Source organism: Ornithorhynchus anatinus, chromosome 6 (assembly GCF_004115215.2).
Source record: "Ornithorhynchus anatinus isolate Pmale09 chromosome 6, mOrnAna1.pri.v4, whole genome shotgun sequence".
Lineage (NCBI taxonomy): Eukaryota > Metazoa > Chordata > Mammalia > Monotremata > Ornithorhynchidae > Ornithorhynchus > Ornithorhynchus anatinus.
In genome coordinates this window covers 45,465,047-45,480,037 of record NC_041733.1, presented here as the reverse complement: position 1 = coordinate 45,480,037, position 14,991 = coordinate 45,465,047, and the positions used below count along the sequence as shown (strand labels likewise).

At 58.3% G+C, this 14,991-nt stretch overlaps 1 protein-coding gene across 2 annotated transcripts in view; it reads left to right on the top strand.

Annotated features, from left to right (window-relative positions):
* Positions 1 to 8,502, top strand: part of LOC100090796 (vascular endothelial growth factor receptor kdr-like) — a 156,029-nt gene extending 147,527 nt beyond the window's left edge. For both annotated transcript variants that reach the window (XM_029067183.2, XM_029067184.2), the window contains 2 exons: positions 315 to 415; positions 3,608 to 8,502. In XM_029067183.2, coding sequence (XP_028923016.1) covers positions 315 to 415; positions 3,608 to 3,824 — 318 coding nt within the window. In that variant the 3' untranslated portion in view covers positions 3,825 to 8,502. The remainder of the gene's footprint in view (positions 1 to 314; positions 416 to 3,607) is intronic.
* Positions 8,503 to 14,991: the final 6,489 nt, after the last annotated feature.

Sequence of the window (14,991 nt, the reverse complement as noted above, 5' to 3'; positions counted from 1 at the left end):
CTGTACCCTCGGCAGTGGGTTCCAGCCCCCCGACTTGGACTTCTCTAAGAGGTAGCCCCACGGCCATCCCCTAGGGCCCTGGGCTGGTAATCCAGATCGGCGGCCACTGAATGGTTGCCCGCGAAACCGGGAGTCGCTGCCCGCTCGCCCACGGGCCCCTGGCCTGATCAAGTCTTCCCCAGTGCGGAAGTTGGCACACCCAGGGCCTCAGCTACTCGACTCGGGGATCCCCGAAGGCTGGGAAATCGAACCCCTGGGGGCTGGGGGGCTGGACCCTACCCTGATGCTGCTGCCCCCATCCTTCCGCTTCCCAGGAGAGCGGATCTGACAGTGGGATGGTACTCACCTCCGACGAGATCAAGAGTTTGAAGCGGCTGGAGATTCGGTCCTGGCCCCATGGAATCATGGCCCTGGCGTGAGTCCCTGGAGTTCCCGGTGGGCAGGAAGGGGGAGCGGGGCAGGGGCTGGGGGAAGAGTTGGGACCAAACTGCCAGTGTACTAAGCATTTGGGAGGTGACTATAGAGTAGATAGATACGACCAATCAATCAGTGGTATTTATTGAGCGCTTACTATGTGTAAAGGACTGTACTAAGAGCTTGGGAGAGCACAGAGCAACAGAATTAGTAGTTACAATCCCTGCCCGTGAGGAGCTGACCGTCTAGCACGAGGCAGAGACATGAAAATCCAGGGCCTGGGAGTCCGAGGACCTGGCTCTGCTATATGGTCTTGGGCAACCCACTCGATTTCTCCGTGCCTCAGTTCCCTCATCTGCAAAATGGGGTTTCAATACCCGTTCTCCCTCCTACTTAGTCTGTAAGCCCCACGTGGGACTTGATTATCTTGTATCTACCCCTGCACTCGCTTGGCAATAGTAACACATAACACTATTATTACTATTACTATTATTACCACTAATAATATAATAAGGAACAGATAGGGGAGGCAACTGAGTAAAATATAAGTGCTGGGGACCTAAGTTCTTAATGGGTAGAGGCCCAAGTGCGTGGGCGACACAATAGGAAGGAAAACAGTGAAGAGAGATGAGAAGTTAGTCGGGGAAGGCTTCCTGGAGGAGGAGTGTTTTCGGGAGGATTTTGAAGACAAGGAGAGCGGTGATCTGTTGGATGTGAAGAGGGAGCAAGGCAGTGAGCAAGGGGTGGTCGGCGAGATGAAAGGGAGCAGCTGAGCGCTCCCAGCCCTCAAAGCGAAGCATCAGCGGAGATCCCCATTCCCCTATCTCGGGAGTCCAAGGAGAGAGCAAGAAGGCACCAGGACGCTCAGCGTTTCCTTCTCGGCCCCCGCAGCAGATAATGATATGGTGGTGTTTGTTAAGCGTGTGCCAAGCACTGTTCTAAGAGCTGAGCACTGAGAAAATCAGCGGCGGGAGCTAAGTACATTTTCTGTCAGCCATGGCTCCTTAATCCCAGCCCCACACACCCAACCTTTTTCATCCTGTCGTCTCTTCAGACAGCAAACGTCATGTGAGTGTGTTCTGGGAGACCGTCCTCAAACACACGTGCGATCTAGGCCGGGGCGGAGTCATTCCCAGACTGAGCCCCGGCCTCCCGAGGCCATGACTCCAGCCGGGCAGCCAAGGACATCTCCGCCTAGGAAAGACCCTGGTTGTGTGGGCAGACGCAGCCCTAATCCAATTCCCTTCATCCCACACGCCGAGGCGCCCTGACCGGGCCCACAGATAGCTTTTTGCCTCTTTCCGTCTCTGTTGGCAACTCGGATTCCCGGCAAATTAAACAGCGCACCCGGAGGGGCGGGCTTGGGACCGACAGGGCTGCGGCCAGAAAGCACACAAGGAAGCAGGGAATGAAGCCAAGATACAGGAGGGAAGAGGCCCCGCCCCTAAGGTGGGAGAACAGGCCACTCGGCGCAGCCCGAGTAACAGCGTTTTGTCCATCTGGCCACTGGTTCTGTCGGATAACGTGACATCCGAAAGGGCAAGGCGTCATCCCCGCGCTGGACCGCCTGAAAACGAGGGTGGTGTCCGTGAAGCGCTTACTCGGTGCCGAGCATTGTACTGAGTGCTGGGGTGGATACGGGTCAACCAGGCTGGACTCAGTCCTTGACTCACACGGGGCTCAGCATCCAAGGGGGAGCGAGAACAGGGACCGAATCGCCATTTCATCGAAAAGGGGACCGAGGCCCAGGGAGGTCGGTGACTTGCTCGAAGTCAGGCGGCAGGCAAGCGTCAGAGTCGGGATGGGGACCCTGGGTCAATCGGTTCTCGAGGAGTCTAATAAGGACTGACAAGCTTTCCAGCCATAGTATCCACTGGGCATCTAACGGGCGCCCTGTACTAAGTGTTTGAGAGGATAATAGCAGTAAAATACACTTTCTTAACTTCCTCGAGTGAAAGGCGTAAGTTGATTGGGGCCAGCGTAATAACAGTAATAATAATAAGCGCTCACAAAGAACCGAGCCCTGGGGCAGATACGATATATTCAGAGCAGACACAATCCCTGTTCTACATGGAGTTCGCAGTCTGAGGGGAAGAGAGGCCAGCGTGGCCTAGTGGAATGAGCACAGGCTCGAGAGTCAGAGGACCTGGTTTCTAATCCCCACTGTGCCACTTAACTGCTGTGTGACTTTGAGCGAGTCACTTCACTTCTCCATGCCTCTCTGTTCACCCTCCTCCTTAGCATGTTAGCCTCATGTCGGACAGGGATTGGGTACAACCGGGTTATCTTGTACCTACCCCAGCACTTAAGTCTAGCGTCTGGCACATAGTATTACATCGTTACACATAATATTAACAAATATTATTACTATCATTGCTCTCATCAGCATCATCGGGTATTGAATCTCCATTATAAAGATGAGGGAACCGAGGACCCAAAAAGTGAAGTGACTTGGCTAAAATCATCCACCGGGCAAGTGGCAGACCCAAGATCAGAACACGGGTCTTCGGCCTCCCGGGCCCGTTGTCTTACCACAAAACCGCCCCGCTGCTGAAGTACAGGACGAGAGCAGGTCCCTGCCCAGAAGGATTCAAACGCATTCAAACGCGGGAGATCGACACAAGAGTATTTACAAAACGGAAAATTCGAATTAATCCTCAGACGTCCAGAATTCAGCGGTCAGAGTGGGAGGGGCCTGCCGACGGGGGTGAGATCCTCAGAAAGAAGGATCTTCTAGGCCCCCTCCCACTGGGGAAACCAGCCAAGGGGCAGGGTGATGGACGAATCGACCTTCTCGGGGTCCCCTCTAACCCTCCCGAGTGTTTGAACTTCTGCCATGGACAGAGGGGAGGAGGAGAAAGTCAGCAAGGCTAGCCCCCGGAGGTGCGGGAGCGGGGGGATGGGCAAGGACTCGGGAGAGAAGCCGTAGGTGGACAAGCCAGGATGCCGAGTCTACGACACAGGGAAAGGCATTTGCCGAGGAACGGGTCTCTTCCTAGCAAGGGCTTGGCCTGCCTTAAGCTACTCATTGAATTTCCCCGCGGCTGGGATAACGCCCCCCCAATCTCTCCTCCCCTTTCCCCCAGGGGTCCGAGTTTTTCAGGGCCGGTGGTGAGTGGCCCCGGGAGACTGCCCCCTCCCTCCCCTCCCGCCAGCTTCTCTGTGTCCGACGATTTTCCCGTCTCTCCCGCAGGCTGAGGGCCGTCAGCAAGAGCAAAGAGTCGGTGCTGTCAGAGAGCGGCCGCGAGGGGATGAAGTTCCAGCCGCCGCCGGCCCCGCTGGAGGCCGGCGGCGCCCTCGACTTCGGCCTAGAGGACTCCGCGCTCCTCTCGCTGGACCCGGCCCTGGAGTGCCACAGCCCGCCCCCTGACTACAACTCGGTGGTCCATTACTCCGCCCCTCCAGTGTAGCCCCCTCCCCTCGCCCTCCCGCCCGGGGACCCGGTCCGGGCCTCTCTGCCCCGGCTGCCTCCTGTGGACAAAGTATGTGGGGATGAGGTGGGGGAGAGGCGGGGGAGAAGAAGGAAGAGGAGCAGGGAGGGGAAAAAGAGGAAGAAGAGAAGAAAGGGAGTTGCCTCTGCCCCGCCCTCTCAGGATCCCGCTGACCACCCCCAAGCCGAGACTAACTGCTCCTGACGCCCCCCACCCCAACCCCTCAGCGAAGCCCTCTCCCCATACCTGCGAGAAAAGTGGAAGAGGTTAGCCAGGGCCAGCCAGCCGCCTGCCGCCCCCCACGGCAGACCCGACCCCTTCCCACCGGGAGCCCAGGCATTGGGTCAGTGGAGGAGCCAGACCACCAGGGGACAGGTCCGCCAAGGTAGCTGGGCAAGAATCCCACCACCCTTCCCCACCTCAACGCCCGACCCACGGAGCCACTGAGCCAGAGCCCCGGCTCTCCCGCGCGAAGAGGCCGGCCGGGCCGTTGCGCCTAGCTGGCGGTCGGGCAGGCGGCCCCGACCCGGCGGCGTTTATCCCGTGCTTCCGAGGGACACGAGTTCCACGAGCTGCAGAAGGAGCTCGGCCCGTGCGTCCCCCGGAGGGGATCGTGCCGCTGTCAACCGGGCATCTCCCGCAGGCCACTGCCCGGACGGAGAGATGGGGAAACCTGTGCAGAACGCACTCCTCCGGACACCCGGGCGGCTCATCCCCCTGCTGGGATGTGGGACCGCGTTCCCCCCGACCCGCGAGGAGCCGCCCCCTCCCTCCATCGTCCGGGGTCTTTAGCAGGAGGGAGGTCCCTGAAGCCCTCGCCTGCCACTTCAGGTATTTGGGGAGTCCCTAGGGGTGATGGGGGTGGGCATCTGTTGGGTGGCGGAGTCACGCGTGCACCCGGGGGGTCTAAGACTCCACGTCCCCTGCTGGAAACTTAGACGCCGGCCGGCCGGCCCGGCCGCTCTCGTGTGTCGGCAAGTGATCCCTGACGAGATCTATAAGCCCGTGCCCCGTTCCCGGCCTCCGCTGAGCTGGGAGAGAGACGGGAGGACGGGGGGCGGCCGCCGCGGCCCGCGGGCCCACTTCCCTGCTCCTGTTCCTGCTTTTGGCGGTCTCGGCTCCATTTAGCTCCTGTTCCTCCCCACTGTCATCACACGCACCCCCAACCTCCCCGCTCTAGTCTTCGGGGGACGGATCCCACCCACCCCCGTCTCACCCTTGCCAATGGTGGGTTGCCTTCCTCAGACCCCGGGGCCATCCCTGGCCAAACTACCAGCCTCCACCAGCCCGGTAACCTCCTCTGGCCACGCGACCACTCCCGCTCTGGCCACGGGAACACGGGACGGTGCCCACGGGTGGGCCCGCCTCCCCGTCCCCTTCCTGGGAGAGGGAGAGATCTGTTCCGGGTGGGCTCGGTTTCGCCGAGAACGGGACCGAAGTGGGAGAGCTATTCCTCGTCACTCTGAAACGTGTGCTAGGGCAGATGGCCTAGGGCGAGATGGCCGGGGGTGGCCGCCCCCTCTGCCGGCGATGGGCTAGTTGGGGGCCGGCCTCGAAGAGGCCGTGACAGAATGGAGGCCCGCCCCGGCCCCCAGCTTGGGCATAAACCAAGCAAAATCATCCCGTGTGGGCAGAAGCCACCCGCCTACATCTCCCCAACCAACCAATAGGCTTCCCTCACCTTTGCCCCATCAGGGGTCAGACCTTGCGGGGGCGGCCCGCGGGAGTCGAGCCGCGGAGGCCAAAGCGGCGGATCGGCCGGCTCAGAAGGTGCCGCCCAAAGATCCCCTCGGCGGCTTTATTTGAGGGGGGGGGTAGAAAGTAGAAAGTCTGAGATTTCAAAGGCAACCTCCCCGCACCCCGCCACCCTCCCCTCACTGCCATAGCGGCGGAGTCCATGGGAACAGAATCCCCTTGGCAAGCGCTAGCCTCATTCATTCCCGCATGTTTGCCTCACGTGATGACTCTACGGAGCCTCTTCTTCAAACGGCCGCCTAGGGATAGATCCCCTGGGATCGCCGGGCCCCCGGGGCGCCCAGCCCCTCCCGGCGGGCCGGCAGGATCCAGAAGAAGACTCGGGAGAGCGGGCTGACCGACAAAGTTCGGCGGGCCCGGCTCGGGCCGGCCGGTGAAATCTGACCTCGCCGTCCGGCCAAAGGGCCGGAATTAAGCCTCAGCTCCATTCTCTGCCCCGCCGTTCCCCAGCCCCCTGGCAGGCCCTCCGTCCCCTCGGACCCGGTCCCTTTCCAAGGACCCTCCCCAGGATAGCTTTCTGGAGGCCAGGGCGGCCTCCCCTCTCTAAGGAGCCTTTTGGAAAAGACAGGACCCCACTCTCCTCACCCCCTTTGCGCCCCCCCCCCACCTGCCTGGCCAGATAGAGGCAGGGGGTTCTGTCCAGCTCTCTGCAAGAGAAGAGATCCGAGCACACTGAGAATTCCCGATTTGCCATTTCGTCGGAAGTTTCTTTCTCTATCAGGGGTCAGAGAAAGTGGAAAGGCGGACTAAGTATTAACGAATATGTGTTGTCTGTATTTTACTAATATTTCCGTTTGTCTTTTGCCCTAATTTAATTATCGTTACGACGATGTATGTACTCAGTAAGAGCCAATATAACAATTCATATATAGGGTAGAGTGCGGTCTTCCCCGTGCGATCCTTTAAAGGAAGATACCGTGGCCGTTAGGGGGTCTCCGGCCCTTGGCCGCGTCAGATGCTTGCCGGGCAGGGGTCAGCTCACGGGACCCTGGGGTGTCCGTCCCAGGCCACGGACGGGGGATGGATGGAGGCCGGGGGCGGCCCCGTGAGGAGTCGGGGAGTAGGGGTAGGGGAAGAGCTTGGGCCCGGGCCAGCTCTCCGAAACGGAGGTGTGAGAGGGAGGGAGTAATGCGAAGTGACCTCGAAGCTCAGACTTCTCAGGGATATTCATGTCTGACTCCAGGGGGAACAGCTGGTCCCTGTCTTTCTCAGTGGGTCGAGTTGGGAGAAATCGGGGTTGTGGAGACTCCCCTTTCTCCCCCCGTCCCGGCCCCGCGTTTCCTGGTGTTTTTCTTTCCCTGTCCCGGCGGAGCTCCCGGGGGCAGGCCGGAGGCGAAGGCCGATCGATCGGCCCCGGCCAGACCTCCGGGCCCGGCCTTGGCGTCCAAGGGCCCTACCGTTCCCTGTGTGGTCTTGAGCGTCTGACCGAGCCTGAGCGGTGCCCCCGCCCGCTTCGGGGTCCTGAAGGGTGAGACTGCCAGCCGGGGGTCTCAGCAGAACTGTCACCGTCACCTCTGGGCGTGGGGGTGCAGATCCCAACTGGGGGGGGCTGCCCGGGGCCCGCTTGGCTTCCCTCCTGCCCATCCCTGGGGGGCCCTCACCCCCTCTGCCAGCTTACGGCAGGGTTCGTCAGCGCCCAGAGCGGTGGGCGGCAGAGACACGGGCTGGTTTGCGAGGCCACGGCTCAAGTCTGTCTTCCAGCCGGCAGCCCAAATGAGGGCCTTGTGTCTACACCCCCTTCCCTGCACCCACACTCCAGACAATACGGTTCCTCTCGGGATCTGCCCTAAGGGGCCAGGCTGCCTCTGATCCCGCCACTTGGCAGGCCCCCACCAGGGGTACCGCAGAGAGCGGTAGAGACTCTCACCCTCTGCCCGCCGGGGGCTGTGGTCACCAGGGGCCCCTCCGGGCTCTGCCTGCCCCAGTTCAGGAGGGGAACCGAGGTCTCCCCACGGAGGGAGCAGGGCCCTGTCCCCAGAGGGCTTCTGTCCCACACTGTCCCCGCCGACCAGGGAGACCCCAGGAGGAAAGGTGGGGTTTCAGGCCCCCAGCCGCAGCGAGGAGCAGAGCCGTGGGGCAATGCCACTACAGTCCCCCCGCAGCTGCCCGGACAGGATCCCAGCCGTGCGTTCCCCCAGTCTGCAAAAGAACCGGAGCTTGGCTGGGAAAATCCAGGATGGGGACTTGCTGACCCCTTAGTCCCGAGTCCCCCTTTAGGGGGGAAGGGCAGGGACCCCCAGGAGGGAGGGATCCGGCCCCCTCTGCCCGAAGGAAGGCGAACCCCGTCGCGGATGGGGGAGCGGTCACGTGAGGCAGGGCTTTATCCCTGGGTTAACTGGAACTGCAGGGGCTGTCCCGGAGAGAGCTGAGACCGCCCAGGGGCCGAGTTGCCGGGGAATGCCAAAGAGCCGGGGGCGGGGTGGGGAGGGCAGGGCAGGTTCGGCGAGGGGCAGGTTGGGTTTCCCCTGCCAAGGGGAGGAAGCCCTTCCCGAGCCCCAAAAGTGAGCCCCCCCCTCCCCCCGAAGAAGCCCATGGCCGTTCCGGTAAACCGAAGGGGAGTGGGGCATGGAGATGCCAGGTGGGCAAGCTACCAGGCGGGGGGCCGAGCCCCCTTGCGCCGAGCCCCTCCTTGGCCTGTCGGGCCCATTAACGAATGAAAGCCAGGAAGCCCATTCCTCCTCGGGTTAAAGGAAAATCAAGCAGAGGCCGGGATTAGGGCGTTCATCCTGGACACGTGTGTCTGTATGTGTGGGGGGGAATACGCGTGCACGCGCGCGTACTCTCCGGTCTGCCTGAGAAACGTGTGCACTGAAAGAAATGAGAACCTCTCGCTTTTTATTATCTAGTCGAAACTGTATTGTAGCTATTAACCGGAAATAAAGGATTCTATATTTATACGGGCCAGGGCTGGCGTCTCTCCTGTTGCTCGGTCTCTCCGTCTCTTCCGAACGCACGCACGGCCGGGGTCGCTTCGCCTGGGGGGGTTTTTCCCCTCCGAGATTTGGGTCTCCTCTCGTTCCCGCTCTTCGGGGAAGGGCAAGGTTTCATCAGCATTACCGACAGTAGGTATATCGAGTGCTTACTCTATGCAGGGCTCTGTACCAGGAACCCCCCGGGTGCCGATCACGACACTGAGCACCCGTTGTTCGCAGAGGACTGTACTGAGTGTTTACTGTGTGCAGGATCCTGTACTGGGCACCTATTCAATACTAAATTACGGTGTCTGTTACAAGCTCAAGAACTATACTGAGCTCACGAGATCGCCAGGTCTGGCGTAGTCCCTGTCCCAGTGAGGCTCAAAGTCTGAGGGGAAGGAAGAACAGGTGTTGAGGAAACTGAGGCCCTGAGACTTTTAGTGACTTGCCCAAGACCACACAACAGGCGAGTGGTGGAGCTGGGATCGGAAGTCCAGGCCTCTGAGCCCCTCCTCTTTGCAGACCACTATACTGAGTGCCTAGTGTGCGTATACTGAGCACCTCCTGCTTACAGAGCACTGATCTAAATCCCTACTCTTTTCGGAGCAATCCGGGCCCGCCCTGTGTACCGTCTTGGCGCACGCTGAGTGCCTTCTGTACTCAGGGTATTACACTCGAAATCTTCTGGGGAGAGTAATAGCATCTAATGAGAGCACATGCGGTGCAGTGCATTACGCTAAGCACTTGGAAAGCACAAAACAAGGGATAATGGAGGCAGATCGGACACAGTCCCTGTCCCACATGAGGCTCACATCTTAAGTGGGAAGGAGAATAGGGATGGAGAGGGTATGTACGTGGCTCAGTGGAAAGAGCCCGGGCTTGGGAGTCAGAAGTCATGAGTTCGAATCCCGGCTCTGCCCCTTGTCAGCTGGGTGACCGTGGGCAAGTCACTTAACTTCTCTGTGGCTCCGTGACCTCATCTGTAAAATGGGGATGAAGACTGCGAGCCTCACGTGGGACAACCCGATGACCCTGTATCTCCCCCAGCGCTTAGAACAGTGCTCTGCACGTAGTAAGCGCTTAACGAACACCAACATTATTATTATTATTATAGAGACAGAGAGAAAGAGAGAGAGTAATCAAAACAATTCTCTGCACAATCGAATAAGCATGCACAGAGAAGCAGCGTGGCTCAGTGGAAAGAGACCGGGCTTGGGAGTCAGAGGTCATGGGTTCAAATCTCAGCTCTACCTCCTTTCAGCTGGGTGACTGTAGGCAAGTCACTTCACTTCTCTGTGCTTCAGTGACCTCATCTGTAAAAGGGGGATTAAGACTGTGAGCCTCACGTGGAACAACCTGATGACCCTGTATCTCCCCCGGCGCTTAGAACGGTGCTCTGCACGTAGTATGCGCTGAACAAATACCAACATTATCATTATTATTATTATTATTACGAGCACGCTGAGGATGGGAATGAACAATAGCACGGGTTTTAGAGTCGACTGATGGATTTATACAACTTGGTGGGGCGGGATTTAATCGAGGAAAGACTGTTGGAAGAGGTGGGATATCAGAATGGATTGGAGTCGGGAGGGGGAGGCTCTCTGGACTCGTCCAGGCCTCCATCCCAGCCCGCGGGTTCTTCCTCTGGTCCTCTGTCTGAGGGTATCCTCCGGACGACGGTCTCGTTCCATTCGAAATTCCCGGTCGGCATCCGTAGAGGCAGAGGAACGCCGAGGAGCGGCGTGGCCTAATGGAAGGGACGAGTCACTTCGCTTCTCTGGGCCTCAGTTTCCTCAATGTAAATGGGGATGCAATACTTCGACCGTGAGCCCCACGTGGGACAGGGACTGTGTCTGACCTGATTACTTCATTCCTACCCCGACGTTTGGAACAGTGTTTGACACATGGTAAGCGCTTAACAAACACCATGAAAGAACCATACCTTCCTCCTCCTCGGCCTTCTCTTTTCTGGGCCCCTCGCTGGGTTCGCTCGACCACTGGCCCTCCCTCCTAGGCTGGCCGGGTCCTGGGAAAGCAGCGCATCATCTCCAGGGGGAAGGGGAGAGCAGAATTGGCCCACCCCGTCCTCCCCAGGGGGTCTCGGGCCCATCCCGGTGACAGAGTGGCTACGCCAGGAGCCCCTCACCCCTTAGCAGGGTCTTCCGAATGGCCGAGAGCACACGCGAGAGTCATCTCCCACTGGGGGACAGGCTCCCTTGCCGCGCCAGCCCCCAGCCGCCCTCCATCTCCGCCCGGGACTCCCCGACTCCCTGACTCCGCTCCGGCCCGCACCAGAAACCGCACCCAGAGGGATGGTCCTGGTCGGAGGAAACGTCCGTCCCGTTGGCTCGGCGGCGATCTTCCCCCCGCCTCTGCCCGCCGCTGACTCCTCCCGCCTGCAGGCCCCCAGCCCGGACCAGAACCAATACCGCCCACCACGTGCACCTGCCCACCTCATCTTCTCCCTCCCTTGCCCCGCTCCTCCTCCTCCCCACCAAAAAATGCTCTTTCTTTAGACTCATTCTATTTTCCCAGAAGCTGAACTTCCCCCTCCTTCCTCCCTTCTCCCACGCTCAGCCCTCTCCGGATAACATCTCCTCTGAGGCTCCATCTGTCTCATCGCTGACCCCAGAGAGGCGACCTCGACTGGAGGGGACCCCGGATCTCGGCTTCGTCCGACGGGCCGGGGGGCCGGGGGGCCGGGAGGACCGAGAGGCGTGTGAGGTTGGATCGCTTTACCCACAGATGGGGAGGATTCCTGGGATTCCCGGCCAATGACGGAAGGTCCCGGTGCCGGGGCTTCTGGGGACGAGTCGCTTCCTGAGTGACATCACTGGGGGGAACGGGGTTAAGGGCGGGTCAGAGGCGTTGCGCCCGCGGCATCTCCCATGGACCTCCGGGCGACTGTCCAACTGAGGTCTGGGAGGTTCGACCCCGGAGAGACGGGGCCAGGAACGAGACCCCAGGCCCCGCCCGAAGCTGGAGGCAGAGTAGGACGGGGCAAGGGTGGGTTTCGGGGCTCCGGAGTAATCGCCCCGGGAGATTTTAAGCCCAGGAAGGGGCTGACGGCGGAGCCTTCTGTGGAGAATGATGGATGACCGCTCCACGGAGGACGGGCGGGAGGGCGCGTGCGTCTCCCACATCAGCCCGTCGGCCACCGGAAGACAGGCTCTGAGCCTCCTCCCTTAGTCTCTGCCGGGTGCCCGGCGCAGCTCGATCGGTCCTGCCGACTGCCGCTTCTCTCTTCTGTTTCTCACCTTCCCTACCTCCCCCTCATCCCACCTCACCTGGGCTCCTAACTCCCAGGGCATCCAGAGAAGGAGACGGGCTTCCCGGATCCCCACTCCACCCCTCAACGCTGATTTCTTTTAACCCGAATTTGCTTCTCTAATTCATTTTCAGGGGTCGGGGGGAGGGCTGCGGGGCCACCCCCCGGCCCTACATCTCCCATTGCCTTAAAGGCCTGGACGGAGGCCGGGTTCTCAAGGGAGAGGTCTTGGCCTCCGGACTGTCTGCCAAGACTCCTCCCCAGGGGCTGGAAATCCAGGCACAGTCCCCTGACCCAGCCGAATTCCTGGAGGAGGAGATGTTAGCGTTCCTCACATTCCTGCCCCTGTGCTCTTGGAAGGCTCCGCTGGCTCTCCAACCCGCTTCGTCGGTCAGCCCGTCCGCCCGGGGTCTTATCCCGGGACCCAGGCCCACGGGCTTTGGATTCGTCCCCGGCAAGACAGAAGCCGGGACGGCCCACGGGAGCTGGGAGAACTGGGGGTGGGTCTCTGTGACACTGGGCAGGTCACTGAACTGCACTGTGCCACAGCCTATCTTCAGCAAGCATTTTATTCCCCTCTCCTCCTGGACCTCCTTACCCTCATTTCCTGTCCGCGCTAACTAGACTCTCCAACCCCAGGACATTCTTGAGGTCACAGACGGCCTCCAGTCGGAGCCTTTGAAGTTCAGAGCCTGGGGAACGGGGAGTTGGAGCGCGAGTAGTGAGGAAACTGGTAGTGGCCACTTGCCCGCATCCCTCCGCTCAGTCACCAGGTGTTCCTTCGGCTCTAGGAGAGGCCAGCTGTGGCTTCAGGCTGAACGTCTCCCCAGGACCAACTCTGGGCAGATTCCTTTGTGTTGTCTTTCACTTTGGGTGGCCAGAAGTCAGCGCTGGGGATGATAACAATAATAATAATAATTTTGGTATTTGTTAAGCGCTTACTATGTGCTAAGCACTGTTCTAAGCGCTGGCTAGATACAAGGTAATCAGGTTGCCCCGGATAAAACAGAACGGAGGAGGTCAAGACCCCAGAGACCAGAGTGCCAATCCTCTGACCCTCTAAGACCCAGACCCAGAACTCGGCGTGGCTCAGTTGAAAGAGCACGGGCTTGGGAGTAAGGGGTCATGGGTTTGAATCCCACCTCGGCCACTTGTCAGTTGTGTGACTGTGGGCAAGTCACTTCACTTCTCTCGGCCTCAGTGACCTCATCTGTAAAACGGGTAGTAACTGTGAGCCTCAAGTGGGACGACCTGATTGCCCTGTATCTTCCCCAGCTCTTAGAACAGTGCTCTGCACATAGTAAGCGCTTAACAGATACCAACATTATTATTATTAACTCCCTAGGCCTCCAGTCACTGCCAGCATCTGCAGTCACTCGGGTTCCACCATCACCAACTTTCTCCTGTCAAAAGGCTGCTCCCAGGGAGCAGGGCCCATGGGGGCCCAGACCTTCACCCATCCCAAGGAGCTCCAGCCCTGGAATCAATCAATCTATCAATCGACGCAATTTATTAAGCACTTACTGTGGGCCGAGCACTGTACTGAGCACTTGGGAGAGTACAGTACAACAGAATTGGTAGACGTGATCCCTGCCCACAAGAAGCTTTCAGGCTTCAGATAATTCCTGCTTTTGGTTCTTTCCCCTTCTTATTCCCTCCTTGACCTCTCTGTCTCTACCCTCACGCTGGCCTCCCCGACGTCCCGTCTCCACTGATCAGGAACTGATCAGCCCTCCTTCCTACAGGTGTACATCGATACCCCTATACGCACTTCTATATGAATGTGTACATCAAATCCAAGTACCGGGTACCTTTATGTGAATATGGATGCCCAAATACCCATTCATATGTTTACTTCAATACTCATGTGTACATATTGATATATGTATGTGTACACAGATATCCAATTGTGTTTATTATTACCCTTAAATGAGCACTGATATCCCTGCGTGAAGATACCTACATGTATATATTTTTACCTGTTAATAATAATAATAATAATATTAGTTAAGCCCATACTATATGTCAACCACTGTTCTAAGCATGGTGATAGATACAAGTTAATCACATTGGACACAGTCCCTGAACAACAGTCTAACAGGAGGGAGGACAGACAACTCCACATGTGCACAATGATATAATAATAATAATGATGGCATTTGTTAAGCGCTTACTATGTGCAAAGCACTGTTCTAAGCTCTGGGGGGGGATACAAGGTGATCAGGCCGTCCCACATGGGGCTCACAGTCTTCATCCTCATTTTCCAGATGAGGTCGCTGAGGCTCAGAGAAGTGAAGTGACTTGCCCAAAGTCACACAGCTGCCAAGTGGTGGAGCCGGGATTCGAACCCATGACCTCTGACTCCCCAGCTCGGGCTCTTTCCACTGAGCCACGCTGCTTCTCTAATTCCGACTGTGTACATTAATTTAATTCCTCTACGTGTACATCAGTACCTGCACGTTCATATCATCATCCAGGTGGGCGCCTTAATAATAATGTTGGTATTTGTTAAGCGCTTACTAGGTGCAGAGCACTGTTCCAAGCGCTGGGGGAGATACCGGGTAACCAGGTCATTCCACGTGAGGCTCACAGTTAATCTCCATTTTACAGATGAGGGAACTGAGGCACAGAGAAGTGAAGTGACTTGCCCACAGTCACCCAGCTGACTAGTGGCAGAGCTGGGATTCGAACCCATGTCCTCTGACTCCCAAGCCCGGGCTCTATCCACCGAGCCACGCTAATATCACTAAATGGATACTGGTAGCCATATGTGTACATCAGTCAGTGCATGTTGTACACTGATACTCCTAGATAATGAGCACGTTGCCAGCCACACTGATACACGTGCATCGCTTAGCACGCGAGAATTAGCGGGATCGTGGCTTAGCCCCATCTAGACTCTAAGCTCATCACGAGCCGGGAATGTGTCTGCTAATTTTGCTGCATTGTACTCTGCCGAACGCTCAGTGCAGTGCTCCTCTCACAGTAAAAACTCAATAATGACCATTGATTAATTATCACCGATTGACCTCTGGCTACATAAATAACTGCAGATGTACTTCAACATCTCAGCGCCACCCACGTCCGCACATCGATATCTGTGGGATTTAAGGTGTGAGCTTTGGCCTCACTTCCTCAGCGTAAGGCAAGGCCCCAGAGAATCCAGGAAGAGGGGAGAAGTAGGAATCTGATTGCAGGCTCCTCT